The sequence below is a fragment of the Papilio polytes genome, unplaced genomic scaffold (genome assembly GCF_000836215.1).
Source record: "Papilio polytes unplaced genomic scaffold, Ppol_1.0 DF824382.1, whole genome shotgun sequence".
Lineage (NCBI taxonomy): Eukaryota > Metazoa > Arthropoda > Insecta > Lepidoptera > Papilionidae > Papilio > Papilio polytes.
Genome location: NW_013524822.1, coordinates 427,902 through 449,555, shown reverse-complemented (window position 1 = coordinate 449,555; position 21,654 = coordinate 427,902). Strand labels below are relative to the sequence as shown.

At 32.2% G+C, this 21,654-nt stretch overlaps 4 protein-coding genes and 1 long non-coding RNA gene across 7 annotated transcripts in view; 2 read left to right on the top strand and 3 right to left on the bottom strand.

The window, feature by feature from the left end:
* Positions 1–312: 312 nt before the first annotated feature.
* Positions 313–8,164, bottom strand: LOC106111684. 3 transcript variants are annotated; one of them, XM_013293838.1, is made up of 3 exons: positions 8,081–8,164; positions 1,479–2,230; positions 313–434 (listed from the first exon to the last, which is right to left on the bottom strand). In XM_013293838.1, exons 1-3 carry the CDS (start codon positions 8,123–8,125, stop codon positions 329–331), a joined length of 903 nt encoding a protein of 300 aa, XP_013149292.1. In that variant the 5' UTR covers positions 8,126–8,164; the 3' UTR covers positions 313–328. The 3 variants fall into 3 exon arrangements, with proteins under 3 accessions (XP_013149292.1, XP_013149283.1, XP_013149299.1); XM_013293829.1 differs by lacking the exon at positions 8,081–8,164 and adding an exon at positions 2,920–3,564; XM_013293845.1 differs by lacking the exon at positions 8,081–8,164 and adding an exon at positions 3,168–3,564.
* Positions 5,622–7,198, bottom strand: LOC106111673. Its single transcript, XM_013293820.1, has one exon. The coding sequence runs from the start codon at positions 7,094–7,096 to the stop codon at positions 5,888–5,890; it is 1,209 nt and encodes a 402-aa protein (XP_013149274.1). The 5' UTR covers positions 7,097–7,198; the 3' UTR covers positions 5,622–5,887.
* On the top strand, positions 8,126–14,172 carry LOC106111706. Its single transcript, XR_001226192.1, has 4 exons — positions 8,126–8,277; positions 11,197–11,756; positions 12,760–13,094; positions 14,031–14,172. It is a non-coding gene; the product is annotated as an uncharacterized LOC106111706 (long non-coding RNA).
* A 796-nt stretch (positions 14,173–14,968) lies between these two features.
* Positions 14,969–16,884, bottom strand: LOC106111261. The gene is made up of 5 exons (XM_013293288.1): positions 16,729–16,884; positions 16,578–16,652; positions 16,277–16,445; positions 15,710–15,803; positions 14,969–15,589 (listed from the first exon to the last, which is right to left on the bottom strand). The coding sequence occupies exons 2-5, from the start codon at positions 16,643–16,645 to the stop codon at positions 15,252–15,254; spliced, it is 669 nt and encodes a 222-aa protein (XP_013148742.1). The 5' UTR covers positions 16,646–16,652; positions 16,729–16,884; the 3' UTR covers positions 14,969–15,251.
* Positions 16,885–17,321: 437 nt separating this feature from the next.
* Positions 17,322–21,654, top strand: part of LOC106111447 (WD repeat domain phosphoinositide-interacting protein 4-like) — a 14,411-nt gene continuing 10,078 nt past the window's right edge. The window contains 3 exon segments of the mRNA XM_013293555.1: positions 17,322–17,534; positions 19,139–19,213; positions 20,643–20,820. Coding sequence (XP_013149009.1) covers positions 17,480–17,534; positions 19,139–19,213; positions 20,643–20,820 — 308 coding nt within the window. The 5' untranslated portion in view covers positions 17,322–17,479.

The following is a 21,654-nucleotide window of genomic DNA, read 5'->3' as shown; positions in this document are numbered from 1 at the left end:
TCCAACGTGTAAAATGTGTGATGGAAATGTCGAGTTTTGTTCTCTTATATGAGTGATTTTTAAGCTATCTGAGCCTCTATCAGCCAGTTTTGGGACAGGACCTTAAAGTTTCGTTTGGAACAGAGTAAATAGATAGCTATCGTGTAAGGTTCGTGGAGAATTATTTTGCCATTACTTATATTTAGGATAAGGATGTACATTGTAGTTGTGTTTATTTGTAAGTTTTTGTAGAGAACACAATAAATAACTTTCTAAAAATATTTTTTTTATTTATTACAATAGTTAAATATACATAATTAAAAGTTATTGAGCATTCTGGGATATTTTGTTAGGTGTTAATATTATTGAAAACTAAACTACTTGTTAGTTCAGAATCGAGGGATGGCTTGAAGCTTGTCGCGGTTGTCGCTTGATGTTCCTCTTCGATAACATTTCTGTAACAAGACAAATTGACATAACAAAAGATTCAAACATATAGACTTAGAATGTGTAACAAACAATTTGGAACTTTTAGACTTTACCGAAATAAAAAAGTGCATTATTTGAATAGAGAGATAAAATTACAATGAAGTAAATACTAAAGTCGACATGGAAGGACCCAAAAGTACCGAAAGAAAATAAGATTCTAGACCAATATTAATATTAACTGCAATAATATACTAAAAGAACTGGAAGAAAAAACAATTGATAAACAAAATATTTTTTTTATATTATAAGTTGGCAAACGAGCAAACGGTCATCTTATCCGCCGAAATGGCGAAGCGGCCGCTGCTCATAGACATCCGTAATTGCCTACCCTTAATCGACGAAAGAGGAGACGCACATAAATAGGATATTTCCTCTTCCTGTACGTCTCCTCCGCCAGCAAGTCCACGTTTCCTTCCCATCTTTCCCTGTTAAGAAGAGGGTTGAAAGGGAAAGGGACTAAAATTAGGCCTACGGCACCACACTCATCAGAAATTCCGAACAGATTTAGCAAACAATGAAATCCCCGGAATAGTTTTGAGTTACTTCTGCAGCAGAAAAACCTTAATTTGTAGATCTAAAACTAATAATCTAAAGATTAAATGTTGGCTACAAAGGTAGAAGACCGAAGAAAGTATGGATAAGAAAGAGGATATGATTAAGAAGAGAGTGGATTCAGATATCTCGGCAGAGTTGTATGAAAGAGCAGCGACTGTCTCTACCTCCGTAGAGACAAAGGAAGCATGAACTTGAAGATAAAAAACTAGACAAAAAAGTATAACACCCATAAGAACACTACATATAAGAGGAGCAGAATCAAACAGGAGCAAACATATTAAGAGTAGATATGATGACTCAATAATTCATACCAACCGCACAGACAGAGCGTAGCCATCTTTGCCCCGTACCTTCTCAAAACGGTTCTTAGATACGCCTATTGACAAGATATGCAATTATTGGTTAAAACAAAATTAAAAACAATATTTATTACAGACAAATAACAAAATACATACCTTTTGAATAACCTGTAATGTTTAAAGATACTCTTTTTGATTGTTTTCTTACTCTTTTTATCATCAACATTTTCATAATCGATACGAGGTATTTTAACAAAGATAAATTCTTTCTGATCTTCTGTCTCAGCGGAATTATCACCGCGAGGATTCGGATTGAAATAAATAGGTCTGTCTATTAAATTTGTTTTGTGACTGTAAAAATTTTGTGTATTTATATGTTTTCTATTCTTAGGTAGGAATAATTTTATCTCAGCTGGCGTATCTATCGGTGATATGTCAGTATTGATATCAACATCATCAGAGAAATCATTATTTTTAATATAATTCTGTACCAAGTCTCGTTGTTTTAACATTTCGTTGTGATGGCAGGCGTTTCTTCGAATGATAAATTTCTCGCTTTGTGGTACTGAGGTATACCCTTTAAATTGTACAATAGCACGTCGATTACTGGCATGTCTTAAATGTATTTCTCTTACAACTTTATTCGTCGATTCGTAAGGTAATGTTCTAAATTTCTTCGTTGGATACATTTCAAAATGCGTATCTCTACTTTTAACTTTCCGTCCTAGTAAGGATACAACACGTTTCTCTGTGGTTGTCGTTAATTCTGGATCTTTAGCAAAGAAATAAGAGTTGTACTCTAATAGGCCAGGATCTCGTTGTATTTTAAAGTCTATTATCTTCGGTCGAGTTGGTTTCACGCCATCCGTCGATGTTATCGACTCACTCAGAGACATCACTATTAATATCTGTAACATAAAATGTCTTAATAATAGAACAATGTAACTTTTACTAAAGAAATAGTTATTTGTATTACTATATATATACTATACTATACTATACATAGAATATGTTCTTGAGTAGTAGTAAAGTAGTTTTAATTTCGACTTATGAAGAGGGGTTTAGCGGGAAGAAAGTTTTAAAATTTTATATTCGTTTCATAATCGTGAATTATTTCACAAATAGATCGTATTCTTTTTAAATTGAAGTTCAAAGACAATCAATGATTATGTAATAAATAGGTCTACAATTCATAAATTAATCTCCACTCATACACAATGGATAAGAACAAAAGAAACATGACAATATAAAAAACGTAGACAAAACTATTATAAAACACAACAATGCTTACAAATTAACCAAATAGTTAAAGATTTATCAATAACGCCTCGAAAAAAGTAAAAAATTTACCATAGACATACTTCTAACTTTTATCAACAAAATGAAGAAATTGAAAATCAAACAAAAAACAGCCATTTCAAAATTGGAATCCGAATTTTTAAAAACGTTAATCACGGCTTTGAACGCGAACCATCGATAAAAAGACCAGACTTTTTTTTTTTACTACAAAGATTAAAAAACTGCAGATTATTAAGGTTTTAAAAAAAATAATTTAAACACGCCTATTGAATTTAGCTTCTCGTAATAAGGAACGTACTTTATCATGCCCTGGCGTCTGCTTTTTATCACTTTCACATATCAATAATAATTGTACAACGCGACAAAATATTGCCACTTTTTCGTACATTATTCAATATAATATAATAAATAACACTCGAACACAACTTTCACTCGTGCTGGCCGGAAAGAAAATGAAAATATAAAATCACAATTCTAAATAAATAATTTTTTTTTAAATAAATTTGAGTGAATAAATGGAAAAATTGAATTGACAACATCACTTACCACTAGCAGATTCATTTCTGATATCACATTTGTGTAATGAGGCAACAAGCAATAACAAAATTATGTCCTTCGGCGACTAAGTTTATAAATGTCGAGAGAAGACAATCCATCCGCGTGTAACAAAACCATAACATCTGATTCACTAATGAGCAGCATTATTATATCGTAGATCTATGCATAAGTAATTACGTAATTGATTATGGCATTAAGCATTACGCGAACGCACATTAAGCTTTACCATGAAACTAAAAACTCTTGCAAAACTTTAAACACAGAAACAGTAATTTTGTCAAAAACGAAAACGATGGAATTTGGATAAATAAACTGTAACGTATAATGAATAAAAATATCCATTTGAAATAGAATGAAACTTTATAAACATACTAGTTGCTCACGACTTCTCGCGCGTGAAATTAAAAAATAATACATGTAGTTACTCACTGATAACGTAGCTTTATAATAGTTAAGGTTGAAATCGGCTCAATAGTTTTTGTGTTCTTTCAATACATACAAAAAAAAACAAATCTTTCTCTCTTTATAATATTAGTAAAGATTACAAAGTAATTTAAATCGACCCGACCATAATCTATAGACTTAACAAAGATTATAAGTACACATTACAATTATTTTCTCATGACAATACGGTTACCATAACCTTTATAGACAACTAGCTGTTCCCGTGCGGCTTCGTCCGAATAAAATTATTAAAAACTTTATTTTATTGTTTACATTTGTGAAATTATCAATTGCAAATGTACTATGGCAATCTTGTTTTCTTGATGTTGGCAACAACTTATGGCCTCTTTCCCATATTACAGTTTTTATCCAAAATATTTACCGCCAAAGTTTAATGGCGTGAATATATATCCTAAAGCGTGACGTAAGTGTAGGGCTTTTTATTAAAAAAAGGAGTTATCCAAAAACATGCTGTAATTGCTGACATCTTAGGCAACAAAGAATTGTGTGTTTACGCTTTATTATAATAGTATAGATATATCTTTCTAAACAAGTGTTTGAACGAAAATAAGTTACTAGGATTTAAGTAAAAACTTTATTGGAACTTAACCATAATTGAAATTTCATTTTTAAGCTAATAAGCTTTCAGAAACCGGGCAAACACCTATTGTTTTACGATAATTGTACATTCAAAAACACTCCTATTATTTGGCATTCAAAAATCAAAATAAATACAATTCTTTTAGATATTTGTTTACCGAAACTTATGTTTTTATTTATTTAACAGTTGTATTATAATTGTTAACGTTTGTAAACACTTTTCTACCTTTTGTTGGAAAAGGGAAGCCTTTATTATCGTATCTATACTATTATAATAAAGCGTTAACACACACTTCTTTGTTGCCTAAGATGTCAGCAATTACAGCATATTTTTGAATAGTTCTTTTTTTAATCAAAAGCCTTACATCACGCTTTAGGCTATATATTTTCACGACATGAAACTTAGGGTAAATGTTTTGTATAAAACCCTAATGTGAGAAAGAGATCATTAGTTATTGCCAACATCAAGGAAGCAAGATTGCCATAGTTAGGTAATTAGTATTTTGACATTTGCAATTGAGAATTTGATAAACGTAAACAATAAAATAAAGTTTTTACAGTTGCATGCGGATAAAGCCGCACGGGAACAGCCAGTATAAGATAAACAATAAACACAGGAATAATATACATGGAAATTAATTGGTATGTAATAATATAGTTGTTTCCGCGTGGGGTCATGATGTCGAGTCCATTTGAAGCGGCGATAATGTCGCTCAGAGGGGACATTCACCCGAAAACATATTATTTACAAGAAACTTTATAATACTAGCTGTTAAATTATGAAAATTTTAATTCATTGTTCACGTGTGTCAAATTATCAATTGCGAATGTCAAAATGACATGACATGATGACAAACTATCGCAACCTTGCTTCCTTAATGTTGGCAGCTTGTAGTTTATGGTCCCTTTCCCACTTGAAGTTTTTTTTTCAATTGATTTATCCCCCGAGCTTAATAGCGTCAATATATATAGCCTAAAGCGTGTCGTAAGTAGGGTTTTTTTTTATTAAAGAAAGTATTATTTAAAAATATACTGTGATGGCTGATATCCTACGCCACAAAGTAGGTGTATGTTTACGCTTTATTATATTAGTATAGATATAGATAGAGAAGTATAGATTTATCATACTAATGTAATAAATGTTTGGATGGATGGATGTTACTATCGAAGACAGTTTATTGTTTCTCTATGAAATTTGGCGCAGATATAGAACAGTATGGAACAATGTTTTTATAATTCCGCAAAAACGAAGTTGCGGGCAAAAGCTAGTAATTTTATATTTATAAAAAAGTTGTAACATTGATGTATTATAATTGAACTGGTTATCAAAATTTCTTTAATCAACAAAATTCAAATGAAATAGAATTTAATTTCTTGTTTCTGTTTACTTAGTCTTAGTTTTAAAATTTTATTCTTGAAATGAAAATTGGTTTTCGTAAAATCTTAATTATATCAACTTATATGTTATGATGTACCTTAATGTAAATACGACAGATTCACTTATAATTTCCCACGTGAAAGCAGAACTACGAAACTAAAACAATAACAGTTAACCTGCATTCATATATTCTAAACTGTTTGAAAATTCTAATCATTTGCAGCCATAATCCAACATTTATTTTGGCTACAAATCTTTCATTAGATTCTTTAAAACATTTCTTATTTCAAATTAAAAGACCAGTAACTTCAAACTCCGGTAAATGATGTACAGTTCTTCGAAAATCTTCAATTGTGCAGCAAAACGTATAGCCTTCAGTAGATAGATCCGGATGCCATGTCAGCCAGGAGAAATCTTTATTACCTCTACATAAATCTGGACAGAAGAATAAATCCTGCGCCTCCTCTTTTGTATAATGAGGACTGTTAATACCCACAAACGCTATCCCACGCTTACTAATCGGTTCATATACAACTTTATAATAATATTTCGGAACTGGAATCGCTGGATTATTATTCACATCTGTGTGAAGGTATACTTCGACTGCTGTTCCGTATTGATTAGTTAGTTGTGATACACCGAAAGTACCTGTATAAACAATTGTATTGTACCCTACATCATGTATATGGTTCCGTAAATCTACTTCCAAAGTATTCCAATTACCCCCGTTAAAACCAACCCATTGTGGAGCACAATTCACGTAATGAAATGTTGCACGTTCACCGAATGCTAATACGAAATCAGTTTTAGCAGCTAAATGTCCTCTTGATAGGAATTCTGTTTTGTTTACATAAGTGTTTACTCTATCACCAACAAGTTGAGCGACAGCGCTCTTCTGTCCCGCTGGTGAGAATATCGAATTAACAGGAATATATCCATATACATTATTATCTATAAAAAATGGCCTTTCAACTCTAGTTTGGTATACTGCGTTATAAGGCTTCTGTGTGTATTTGGAATATATTGCATTTAGTTCCAATTCATTGAAGCAAGATTCGTAAACTGGATAGAAAATATTATCTATATAGTATCCTACTTCGTAGATTATATTATCTTCAAAGCAAGTACGGTTTGTACGATTGCTTACATATGAAGGTGGACTAATACATTTAAATTCACTGAATCTTGATGGAGAATTTAACCATTCATCGTTTCCAAATACGTCATCATTGATGCAATTAATGATTGCCGTATTTTTCCCTTGGATAGAATGTGAATTACGAATACTGCCTTGATCGATACAGCTTAGAACTATACTTTCTCCGGATTGTATGATTACGTTGCCGTTATTATCAGTTGGTTCCAACAGTTGGCCATATCTTAAGATAACTGGTAACGGTTGGCCGAAATGTATTCTAGTATTCAAGGTACACCGCTGTGTTTTGGGTGCGTTTATAGCACAGAGTATTGCTAAAAACAGACGCTGTAGTATCATATTTTTTTGTGTTTAATTCATGATTATTTAAAAAATACTTGATAATTTTGTTAAGGCCGAATAGATGACAGTTTTGACAGGATTGGTTTGTTGACTTTAATAGTTTTAAAATAAACGTAAGCAAAATACTTTTTAAGCCAGAGGTCCGGAATATAAAAAGTGTTAAAAATTTGATATGCAATGTAATTTAACCTTGTATTAAAGTTTTCAATTTTTAAATCTAAAATTAATCATAGCTACAAGCAAATCTAAATATACGAACAATAATGACAAAAATAAATCTTATTTGACCTAGAAATGTGAAAAAACGCGCGTTGTTCTTTTATTGCTTAATTCAATGTAAGAAAACATTCGCCGTAAGTCCATTTTTTTTTCTTGTTTAACAATAATAGCGTACGCACACCTTTCACTAAACTATCGAACAACTGTTTAGTCTGGCTTTGATTCGCACATTACTCGATGTTTACTTGTGCAACTAAACAGTTGAATTGGCTGAGAAACAATCGACAATCGCACAAGTTGTCACGTACATTGGAGATAATATATGGAATTATAGTTTTTATTCAAATATATTGATATCAAAATAGCGAACTCTAAGTATGTTTAGTTTCCTGTTATAAAAAAATCTTTATAAAGATAATTTGTTTCTCCTTATCCTACTCCCGTAGTCTCATAGCTCTATCTTACGTCATCTGTCATAACTAGTTAGTAATTATTATATTCATTAAATTAAATAATTCGTAGTAGGTAGTTAATAATTTGACGAAATAATTACGCTATTTTACGTCGAATCAGGCAATAACATGGGTAGTTAAAGCTAGACGATCACGACATAAATTTGTAAATATTTTTTAGGTTATGCCATATTTTAGGTTATCTAAATACTAGCTTGTTTACTTAAGTATGTTCTGTACTAATTGTTATCGTTTTTAACAATTACTTAATCATAACAACGAAATTATTGGGATGTGTTTGTTTACATACCACGCGTGTCCACTGAATTTGGAGAACACATAAATAAATGTACATTCATTCCCGAAACCGCGCTCACAAGTAACGCACGCGCCGTGCCAACAAAATAGCGCCAAACATTGTCATGAGTAGACAATTATTTATTACTGGCCAGTAACAATTATAAAACAGTTGTCATTTATGATACTGGCAGCATGGCACGGAACTTGGTGAGCAGTTTTTTTTTTTTAATTATAATCTGTACTTTTTTTCACTTTTATTGTTTAAAAATGTTCTCTTCCACAAACTTTTGTAGACTTATTAATTACCCTCGTTTTTATTTAATAACGTAGCTTGTTAACGCTTAATTTGGACTTTGGTATCTGGAACAGAATACTATTTATTGTATTATCTATCGCTATGAACCGTAGATATGTTTATTTTTTTACCGTTTTTCTTTGTTTCTATTTTTAACCCTTTTTAAAGTTTGTGATTGACAAAAGTACACAATATGTTGTTGTTTATTTTTAAGTAAAATTTAAAAAACGTAAATTAGATATTGCGCGATGTCCGGCGGGAATTAGTCATGTCCTTCGGTTTAATTTAATTTTGCCGACGATAAGTCGTGTGTCACTTTTAGGCTTAAATTAAGTTTAGTAGGACACGCGTTTGTTTCGAATTATTTTTGTTCTGTCGTTTATTGTTTAAAAGTAAATTTATAATGTAGCTAAAAGTAAGGATCTTTATGACCAAAATCACGGCTTTTGTTCACTTATCGAAATTTTTTTCATTCTCTGTCCTTTTCATTCAATTTGTTCTGTATACAGGTAATTTTTTTTCTAACCTTACCCTTCAGATTATTTTATTCCTACCTGATGTTCTGTTAGGAATATTCCATGTTATTTTAACTCTACATATAATAAAGGACATTATTCAAAGTAGTTATAGTACTACAAATCTTTTTTATATATATTTTAAATCATACTTACTAATATTATTAATGCGAAAGTTTAGATGGATGGATGGATGTTTGTTAGAGTTAGTAACCTAAACGACTAAACGGATTTCGATGAAATTTGGTATAGATATAGAGAATAGTCTGGAAAAAAACATAGACTACTCATTTTTTTTTAATCCTACGCGGACGGATTCGCGAGCGAAAGCTAGTCATCAATAAATTACATGTATGTATTCCTATTTATTACGTAATCAGCGTGTACATAGAATAATATCAAATATAGAGTATATTCAACATAACCTCAACTATCATCTTTGACATAATTTTGACAAACAATTATATCTACCATTCTAGAATGTTCTTCATAGTTATATGTATGTATTGTACGTATGCAATACAATGTTACTAACATAATACATGCGAAAGTGTAGATGCATGGATGGATGTTTGTAGCCTAAACAGCTGAACGTATCTCAATGAAAGTCTTAGATATAGAATATAGTCTGGAAGAACACAAGCTACTTACTTTTGTTTTTTTTTAATTCGACGCAGACAGAGTCGCGGGCAAAATCTAATCTATACTAATATGATAAAGCTTAAACACACACTTCTTTGTTGCTTAAGATGTCAGCAATTACAGCATGTTTTTGAATAATTCTTTATATAATAAATAGCCCTACACTTACGTCACGCTTTAGGCTATATATTTACACGCCATTAAACTTAGGGAGTAAATTATTTGTATAAAAACCCTGATTTGGGAAAGAGACCATAAGTTGTTGCCAAGATCAAGGAAGCAAAGTTGCCATGTTTGGACATCATGTCATGTCATTTTTACATTTGCAATTGATAATTTGACAAATGTAAACAATAAAATAAAATTTTCATAATTTCATGTGGATCAAGTCGCACGGGAACAGCTAGTAACTTATAACGTAGTAAGAATTGGGCTAGGAAGTGTTACGCTGTATATTTTTAAATGACTAAGGTTTTTTTTAGATGTAAGTGTCTAATTTAAACTTGTACGGTCCGGAATTCGAACCAACCTAACAGCAGGTACGAATTCTACCATTCTTAATTATCATAACTTTATGAAAGGGATAAAAATGCACTTCCAATAATATTTTATAAAAAAAAACACTTAACATTACGTTTCTAAGTAATATAATGTCATTATTTAAACGTCTCCTTTGATATTTTTTAATTTGTTTCCGAGAAACAATTACAAATGAGTCTAGAGTAAACCTGGCAACGTCTTCCTGCTTTGTCTAACGACCTATATACAATAGACAAAATTTATAATAAATAGTGAATATTTGTACTTACAAGGAGTTTTTTTTTACTAAGCGAGAATATCTTGTCTCTAAAATAAATAAGTAGACACGTGAATTTGAAATAACTCGAGTGCTAGTATCTATTTCGGTAACATCTCCAACTCTAAACAGATACAAAATTAGAAATAGTCATAAATCTTAAAACTATACTTCGATCGCGACTCCGTCTGCGTGAAATTAAAAAAAAATAGTATGTTCTTCCAGACTATTCTAAACATCGAGATCCGTTGAGCCCGTAAGCCTTTATATTAGTAAGATGTAAGCTGACCGTATTCGTGGGGATTATTGCCTACCGTCACCCAGCTCTGTCCTCACGTGAGAATAAAAAGTTTTATCCGTCCCATGTTTTAGTCCCACTATCACCAATAAGGTGATAGATGGAACCGTTATGAAACAAGATCCAACCGTCACCTTGTCGCAAAATGTGGGACGAATGAAACTTTTCATTTTCATCTGTCTCCACGTGGGGACAGAACGGGGTGACGGTTGGGAATATTGACGATATTTTGGATATAATGTCCGTATAATAGTTAACTTTGTAGAGACGAAACAATCACATACGATCTTTGACAAACCTGAGATAGGAAAAATGTTTTATACACACATTTAAAAGTCCCAATCTATCCAAATCATTTAAAGACAGATTTTTATTAAAATAACTCAAAAACTACTGGACCGATTTCCAAAATCCTTTCACCATTAAAAAGCTTCGTTATTAGTGAGTGACATAGGCTATATTTTTTACTATTAGAGAGAGATTGAGACTGAACATTTCGTACATTAGGAAAAGGCGTCCTATATAGAAGTGCCAAGCAATACCATACACAACTTATTGTTTTTATATTCACTGTTTCCAGTGGCTCCTGGTACTATCCTTCTGCATACTGAACCATCAAATCAACAGTTTCGTTCTCCATTCACCGGAAACCACACCATCAGGCAACGACGAACACAATCTCAAAGAAGAAATAGTAAACAACGAAGAGAAAATATCAAACCTAACAAGACAAATATCTGATGATTACAAAAAATATAGTTACCTGATTACCACATACTTATAACGAACATCAAGAAATAATAAATACTAACGTATTGTAAATATGCAATTTAGATAACGTTAAAGACAACCATTCAACGTCTAAAACATCATCGACTCACTTTGATGTAAAAATTCTTTCCAAAGATTAAGATAAAAACACCAATTGTTCCTAAAATCGATTAGGTATTAAATGGAATTTAAGTTGGCACATCGGGAATAAGAGTACTCTTGTTATGATGTGCCAACTCTATTTCTGGATGTTTTGTTTTTAGTAATACTGACTACTGCAAATCGAAAGCAACTGTCAAAATACTTAGTGATGTTATTTTAATAAATCATTTAAATATAAAAGGATGAAAATATAATTATTACAAAAAGGTAAATGTAGAATTTCACGAAGATGTTTCATTACAACATTTTCATACTCCTATCATAGACATGTTTAGTCCGAACGTGACTTAATTTAAGTTTAAGTTGTTATCTATACTGTATTATAATAAAGCGTAAACACATACTTCTTTGTTGCTTAATATATCAGCAATTACAGCATATTCGGTGTTCCTGTCGCTCATTTGCCTCCTATTCTTATAAAAAAATAACACCCGGAACAAACGCGGACTTGCCAACGGGCAAAAATAAAAAAAATATTCAGGAACGCAATTATAAGTGTATGAAATACATGTTTTTATTCATATTACATAGAGCATATAGACGCTTCAATTTTATTAATACATTATAGTTTATCAATTAACAAAGCTATTCTTACTAAAAAGGAACCCTTTATCGTACTCACTAATGAGGTGATAAAGCTTTGTACAGAAATTTTTGTTCTTTTGATAACAAGAAGTCGCTGGTTAGACTAGACAGAAATTATTAACTAGTTACATATTTTTCAATCTACTAAAGTCTTGTCTATTTTTATTTCAATGATAAAATGCTAAAGGCATAAAAAAATAAACATGGCGGATTTGGTTTTAAATATTCACTTTCTAAACTTATATGAGATATTCCAAAAATTGAAATTTGAAATGATTCAGCATTCTATAATTAATTAATAATAATTATTATTCGATAATTTATTAATAATAATTGTAATTCGATAATCAATTAATAATAACCATTAATTAATAAAATAGAAAATAATACCGATAATTATAGGTGTTCTTAACGAACTATGAATTTTCTATATCATTCTTAAATTATTTGTTATTCGATAAAGTTGTAAGAATAAAGATAATTTGATTTTGATTTTTTATCTGTTGACAATGAACTATTTTACAGTAAGTTGAATTTTATTACGTTTGTTTTTTTTAATACGCTAAGACTGTATAATCTGTATTTCTAAAGTGTACCAAAATGTTAATCATGTTTTCTTTTGCAGTTTTTGTTAACTGTTATGGCTCTGGTGACGTCATTAAAGCCTAATTTGATAGACGCTTCTAGCAAACCTTTTAACAATTGGAACGACGAAGATTTCAGTAATAACAGAGATTTAGTACAAGCAAAACCTAACATTCTTGATAGTTTAAAAAATATAATTCTTACGCACGTTTTGAGAAAAATTGTTACCATAATGTCGATACCGAAAACGTTAGCAATGGCAGCGTTGTTTAATTTTTTACAACTGGTTGCTGGATTTTTAGCATTTATTATGGATAATAATTATATACCTTACCTATTGCCTAGATTATGGAGCATAATTACTAGTGCTATCAGGTGAGTTTTCTATACTAATATTATAAAGAGAATTAGTATTTTGGGATTTTTGTATGTATTGAAATAACTCAAAAACTACTGGGCCGATTTCAAAAATTCTTTCACCATTCAAAAGCTTATCAGTGAGTAATATAGAGTTTTTTTTTTTAATTTCAGCTAGTATTTATTAAACAGTGGAAGTTTAAACTAATTTTTCATCTTATTTACCACTATAATAAGAGCAGGGGTATCTTGGGCCGAAACAGCCAAAGAAAACACAGCAACAAGGCGGCAAAAAGTCGTTTATTGGTTATATACCAATTAGGTTGGTCTGCGCGCGTACCCCGGGTTGGGAACCACACGCAGTTACAAAAAGTGTTCAAATATCGGGTAACCGTCACAGAACAGCAAGCGGTTACCTGCTAAATTAGGCCGTCACTATCCGCAAGCAACCTAATTTAACTACACTACTGTGCAAGTTCTGAGTAAAATTAGTCACAAGGCAGCAAGCTAGTATACTCAGAATCGCGTCGTAGGAACTAACTTGAGAAGACAGTAATTTTAACAATATTTGTTATCTTCTGACCTTCTGATCTTCTGATCTTCTGATTTGCGTATGTACATGAAATGACATAACATAAGGCGCATGCAATACCACATCGCGTTTTAAAATACAGGTGGCGCCATCTAGTTTTGTACGTAAAAACTATTGGTGTCTAGTGAATATTTGTTACACCACTACTTTACAGAAGGCTTGAAGTAACGTTTTGTTTATTCCTATGAGTGAAATACTGGAGAGCCTATTCTAATACTCTTTTTTGGAAATATAAAACTAAGATGTTAAGGAGAAAGAAAAAGGATTTAACGTATGAGGGTATAGATAAGAAAGAAAAATGTCTAGGGTAAACTTTGATATTACTTCTATAGTGTTATATTTTTTTTAATCATTTTTTTCAGATCACTGAATAGCACAAGATGAAGATGGCAACACTTAAAATTGAGACATTTGCTTCAACATTGATAGACCGATTAATAAATGTTAGAATTCAGAAACGGACGGTGGCTTCTACAAACGGGTTGTTGATATGCCAAGGTACATAATAAAATCTTATTTTAGTGACAATCTAATAAATAAACTACGTAGTTAATTGTTGTTTAATTTCTTTTACATTTGGAGGACATTTCCGTTGTTCTCTACATTTGTACAATCATGTAAACCATTATCGAAAGCGGACGACGAAGTTGCAATCAACGTCTTAATACATCCTAATTAAAGTGTTTATACAAAATACTTTCTTCAATGCTATTTAGTTCATCATCATCATCACCAGCTCACTATACGTCCCCACCGAGGGGCTCGGAGCCTACCCTAAGTAAGGGGTGACTAGGACATAGACAACCACGCTGGCCCACTGCGGGTTGGTTGACTTCACACATATCTTTGAATTTCTTCGCCGATATGTGCAGGCATCATGATTTAGTTACGATTATTAAATTGAAATCTTATAGACAAAAAGATTTTTCAAGTATTTCGTAGAGTTTGTTCTCGCAAGATTCCACTACCTAAATTATATCGTTAAACAAAATGTTTTGGCAGTTTTTACATTTTTTAGGTTATATGTATTTGACAATACCAGGGACGCAAAATAAAACTCATTTTTATCTTCCCCTTTTAAAGAAATGATTCATTTATTTTACTCCTTGTTACTTGAAAATAAGATATTTGAATATCTATGAAAATAACAACAAATATTTATTACAAATAAACAAATCGTTACGAATTTATAATCATTAAAAATGCAAAGCTAATTAACATGTTACTATTTTATAGGTATTTAAACATAGGTATTTATAGATTAAAAATCTTTTTTTCTTATTTTTATGATTGCACATATTAAATGCGCAAAATTTTCATTTTACCATTTTTTTTATAGCGTTGCATTTTTTATTTTAGAGTTCCAACATAACACAATAAATTTAAAGAGGTTATAAAGCCACCAAAACGCTTAAAAAGTGACAAAGAGAAACCAAAATAAGGCTCTCAAAATTGCTGTAATACGATGTAAATGACTATTAAATATCTGGCTGGTTAAAGAGCCGTGCAGATTTAAGCATTTCGATGAAACAATGTACAAAAATCCATAACAAAAATGGAACGTACAATGATTACAATACAGACTATACACATCTGTCATCAGCCCTTCGTCTAGTTGAAGGCAAAGGCTCTTTGTACCTCTGCATAGATCGCCAATTGGCTTTAGCTGTGGCACTAAACTCATCCATATATTCCGTCCTGCCGGGGAATTCTCCGAACCAGATTTTCATTGTCTTTGGTGCGACTCCAGTGTGGACGGGACTTGGCGGCTCTATGGTCGGTCTGACGGTTGGAGGCGGCTCAGAAAAGTGTGTTGGATCTTTATAGCATCTGAGCATGCCTAGTCTATGACTTTCCATAGGGATGGGCGCGTTCGATTGTGTGGCAGCCATTACTTTTGTGTAATCCGTGACTGGAAAGGCTGGTAAGAAACAATTTAAAAAAAGAACATTATCTTTGAATATATTTTTCTCTTAAAAATCACAATTAGTTGTTGAATTACTGGCAGTAATAAAGATTAAAATGTAAAAAGATAGCTTACATCTCTTTTTATAAGTTGCTTGATACATTGTCTCCATTTTAGTATCCAAGTCATCGCACGGATGGTCTAGTATATCGTTAGTCACGCTCACCATCTACAATTTAACGTAAATAAAACAAAACAGTTTTAAACTCCAATTTTAACAACCACGCAAACATTGAAAATCCTGTTTACAATTCAGGGATTATTTGGCAAGCGTTTTGAAAACATCAAATACATTTTAAATAGTGCTTTTAACGCTTGCTAACCGTTTTTAATAATTTATTTTTAGTGCTTATTTATAACAAATATAAATAAAATATGTAATCCAATTTACGTCTTAGACGTTTGTATTATCAAATTGTTTAATTCAAGGTAAAATCCAGTTTTAGAGCTTCTAGCACCCTGGGTAAGATTTTAATGACGCCCCCATTTACTATTCTTTGAAGAGGGAGGGGTACACAGGCTTATGAAACTGTAATTTGCTGACAAAGCCCTGGGCTGTCGACCAACTGCGCCCTACTCAAACTTTGGCAATCGTCAAATCTGTATTAAGTTTTACTTTAACATAGTAAAATTATAATATACCTGCTGCCTTAGTTGTTCATAGTCGTGACATAATTTCTGTTCTTTATCCAACAATTGTTTATATTGTTCGACTCGAGGCGAGTACGAATGCGCGTCGCAGTGGCAATATGGCGCCACTGGCGCGGGTCGAGTCCTCGGCGGGGCATTCGGAGTTGGTGGCTCACATGGCCTGGAAATGTGAACTTTTTAATTGTCTTTGAATTTAGTTACATAAAAATGTTGCCAGAGCTAGTATCATTTTTATAAAAATATTAGTATAAACATGAGTTTAAAGTTATTATTATTGTGTGTTGTAACTCACTTTCCTATTATAGGTTTCGGAAATGGCCAGTTAAAATCAGCACTTGTAGTGGAATTGAAAGAATCCATTGCTAATCTAAAAGTATATTAAAACCTTAATGTTGTATTCGAAATAATAGCAAAGAATTTACTTAAAAATATATGTCACTTACAATATTTATGATATCACTTTAATATATTTGAGATTTATTATTACTACTTTTGCAATTTGACACCCTACATAATTTAGAACTGCTTTTGATGCCAAAAATTTGATCTGTAACAAAATTTCTTCAAAGAGAGAAGATAAAAACATTTTGAAGTTTTAAATTTTTGTCGTTTGTTTTGATTTCTGTAGAGCTTGCATTACAGTCAGTCAGTATTTGTATGATTTTATATTACCTGCACAAAAAAATACCTGTCACATTATTTTAAATGTAAAATACATTGTAAACTATTTTTTTCAAAGTGAACAAATCACATTTAACGACCTTTACATCCTATAATCAATTTTATACGATTATGAACAGTAAATGTTCGTGTAATTGACTTTCTTCATCTAATATATGACAAAAAAATTACAGTTTATAAAACTACTATATTAAAAATATCAGATGTCGTTCTTTTACATTAAAGAAAATAATTTCAATGATTTAAAGAAAACATTGTCACAAAACTTCTGTTTTTATTTAACTTTTGACAACTGCGTAATAAAAATAAAAAGTTTGTAAACGTACAATTTAAATGGCAACATTGGTATGTTTTGCTGTCATCAGATCAGTCATCAAATCAGCTGTGGATCCCACACTGGGAACATGTAACACAACAAATGTGCGTATTTAAATTATCGGTGTGAAAATGTCCACTGAGACAATTGATAAAAAAACAACTAAATGTTTATGATAAATTCACGTTGGAAGAGACATGGCGCGTCGGAGGAGCAGCGGTATCACAAGCCTGGGGTTTAACCAGGACCAAGGTTTGTGTTACTTCCTAGTTCGTCAACCCGCGTTCTTTGTTCTCGTGTGGTTAGCGTGGTGGATTATTCATGATTTTGATGACCTAAGCGTTAGTATCTAGAGATATCAAAGTTAATTAAGGATATTTGTACAATTTTGTTGCGTTTGAGTTTCATCCCGCCACGCTTTTTGATCGTCACCACTCCACGTGTTGTTTATATATTTAGGTGCACACCCACGCAATGTTTTCGTTCACTCTGCTATCTAGCTTGCTATTGTTTGCATGCTTTCTCTCTTGGATGGCAGTTGCTTCATCTCTATTGTTATTGTTTATTTAATACGCAATAAAATTAACGCGCCATTATACAGTGGACTTTTAGTTAAAAAAATGTTACCATAAATAATTTATTTTAGCTTATTTCTATTACAATTAAATAAAGAAACCTTAATTGATTTTTTTAAATTATATGATGTAAAAATCTTGCTGTAGGAAATATTAATCTATGGAATTATTGTCTTTTATAGTGTTACTCAGTGTTAGTAACTCTACAAAAGACTATTTTGCTATACCTTATAATCATCATCATCCTTCTAATCCCTATCATTATATAGGGTCGGTGCAACAGGTTTTTGTCCTCTAAATAACTATATGTCATCTCAGTCTATTACTTATAATTTCATAAGTTTTAAATATTAAAGAAATTTTTATCAGAAAATTATAGACAGAATGAATATGAATTTAATATGGTAAAGATTAAAAAAAGGCTTAAATCTTTTCTGTATCTTTATCGGTAAAGGGTATCTAAGATTTAATCAAATATTTTTGCTAACAAGCATATTGTTAGTGTAATTTTCCACTGAGACACATACAATTGATGTTGCTATCTCCCTTTTCCCCAACCAAATGAGGGAGATGACTATATGTTCTAGTATGTTATTTTGATAATGCAAACTCATGGTTACATTTAGATTGATTGAAGTTTATCTCTGTTTATATATACTTTCACTAATTTTTCATTATAATTTTTTAATACAAGTTGTTTCCCAACAAGGAAGAAGGTTGTATTAGTTGAAATAGCGAGACATTGATACCCATAGATGTAAAAACAGATGTGTTGTCTATGCTTAATTGACAAAGGGAAAGGATCCTTTCTCTGTGGATACCACAGAAAAAGCACATTTTCCCTACCTATTTGTTCTCAGTTCTGATAAATCTATATCACCTTTCCATTGTAATAAGAAAAGATTGTTAAGGGGTAAATTTAATTCTCCCGAATGCCTATTTATTAGATGACATGCAGATTGACTTCAAATTCAGACCTGCGTTCTATGTGGTATGCACCGGGCAAGCCAATTCATGCAACAGATGTTGTTACTAGTCTACCATTTTCATATCATCATCAAAGAATAGCATCCATGTTAGTTGGGGAACAATATCTACATTTAGACTTATAGATACTCGGCCGTCAGCAGTCAGGGCTGCAGAAGGACACTTACAATGCACTTTATTTCTAAAACAACTGCTTTTGTGTCAGCCCTTTAATCCAGTTTACAGAGAGCTTAAGATGTCAGTTGAAGCTCACTCTTTAATTCATTTTGATTGTTTGTTGCTTGTCTAATGCAGGCTGCTTCACTTGCTGCCTAACATCCGGCCTGCGCGTTTACAATGTGGACCCACTTGTTGAGAAGGCGCATTACAGTGAGTATAGTCAGAGAATTTATTTCACAACCCGCTTAAGATCACTCATATACTGTCACTATATGTACTATGATACATTATTTATCTTATTTCATTGTATGGAATGGCATTTTACTGAAATGAGTGAAATAAGCGTGTTTTGTTTGTAGCCGCAAAACTCAGGAACTTCCTGTTCAAATAGATTGATTCTTTTTGTGTTTGATAGTCTAGTTATCAAGGAATATTACAGAGTATATATATTCACGCTATAACTGCTAGGAGCCGAGCAATATTGAAATCAATTTTCATAGTGTTGCAATGTATTTAAAGGATTTCTTGTATTATTTAAAGTCTTTGCAATGTAATTATTTGAGTAGGTGTGTCATGTAGGGTGAACGTCCTTTTTTGATTTCTCGTTCGATAAAGTTTTCATTGACCCAAGCCAATACAGTTATTCGTAAGCTGTTTTTAAAATAAAATACTTAAATTTTATCATTGATGTAGATAATAAAATTGATATCCCGAAATAAATATATGGAATTACTATAAAATATGGTGTACATGCAAATGCATTTTACACAAACTAAAAGAAACACATGATACAGGCGATCGACCTTTGTTTGCACGCGGTCAGGTGAATGCCCCTGTCTCGCCGCTCTCTTAAACTTAATAAGTTGCAATACTTAATCCTAACATGTCGTTTTGTAGTGCATTTCTATCGTAACTATAGAAAGTGGCTTAACTTTTTTTTTAAAGTATCAACAATACAACTCAATCAGTATCTAAATTTCTAATCCACACTCGAATTAATATTTACCATAGACAAACTAATTTGTTTACTAGAAGTCGTAAATTTCAACAATATATGGTAGAGTATATTTGGGTAATCCTCCTCGTTAGTGTCCTCACACAAATCTTTGAAAATACACACAAATATGTTCAGGTAGTTTTCCTACGTCGTAAGAATGTCATAATTGTAGAGCCTCGGTAACGCAGTTGTTAAACTCTTAACTAGACCAGAATCTACACGTCCCGGTTCGATTCCGGCCGTATACCAATTTGATTATCTAAATACTTTTATGTGACGTTCTTACGGTGAAGGGAAATACAAAAAATACGCCAGCGTGGTTGATTAGCCTAGTCACTCCTTAGGCGCTCTAAAACAGCAGTTTCGATATTCGAATATTAAAAAAAAAACACAGATGAAGTACTACCTGCCCCCTTAGACAAAGTAGCATTCGATTATCGCCAATGCTAAACGAAAAGTCAAAAATGTATGGAAGTGACAATCAATTTGATAAGTCACGTGCTTGTCAAGTATTTATACCTACACATTTTGACACATTTTGTCGATGCTACAAGCGACATCGCTAATCGAAAGTCACTTTGTCTAGGGGGTACATTACAAGTGTTAGCCACTACGCGGAGTTTTTACTATACATTATGTCAGGCAAAGAGGAGCTCGGCGAGGTTTCACTCTGCGAGATGGTGTTTCGCACCAATTGGCTGCTGGTGGTGCGCGCGCGCCGGCCCTGCTGTCTACTGCTGCTCGATGACCAGCGCCGCGCGTTCAGCGCAGAGGTCACCTTCAAGTCCCCCATACGAGCACTACGCGCGAGGAAGGACAAGTAAGTACATATAGTACACACTACACGTACTATACCGTACTTACCGTACCGTACATCCAATATCAACCTTACCGTCCATCCAATAGCCTGAAGCCTGAATACGTGCCTGGATAATCTCAATGTAAAAGATATAAAATACTAGCTATTGCTCGCGACTACGCCCGCATGACAGTAAAAAATATACCCTATGTTACTCACTAAAAACGTAGCTTTTAAATGGTGAAAGAATATTTGAAATCAGCCTAGTAGTTTTTGAGTTATTTCAATACATACAAAAATACAAATCTATCCGCTTTATAATATTAGTATAGATGAAAAAATTTCGGTTCTCGGTTACATGACATCTAACACATTTTTGCAAGGAAAATGAGACTATGCTTTTTTTGTTATTTTAATACTTTTTGACCGACTTCCCAAAAGAAGGAGGTATTCAATTCGTCGGTATATTTTTTTTTTATTTTTTTTTTATGTGTGTTACGGCATAACTCCGCCGCTAGTGGACCGATTTGGATAATTCTTTTTTTATCCGAAAGGTAATGCTTGCAGGTGGGTCCCATTTTTTTGTTTAATTTTTGGAGTCTAAGACTACGACGTAGTTAAATAGTTTAGCTCAAAATCGCGCGACGAAATTTCGGGTCATTTTTGCTTTCTTTGCTTACGTAGCCTAAACTATTAGACTTACATAAAAATGATGTATGGAAGAATTGTAGCCCATTAAATTTGCTAAATAAAAGTCCGCGATCGCATATATCTATCTATTAAGGTTGTCGCACAATAACCACTTTTTTCATCAAAATATCGCTCGAAATCTACACCCAACTTTCAACGCTATTA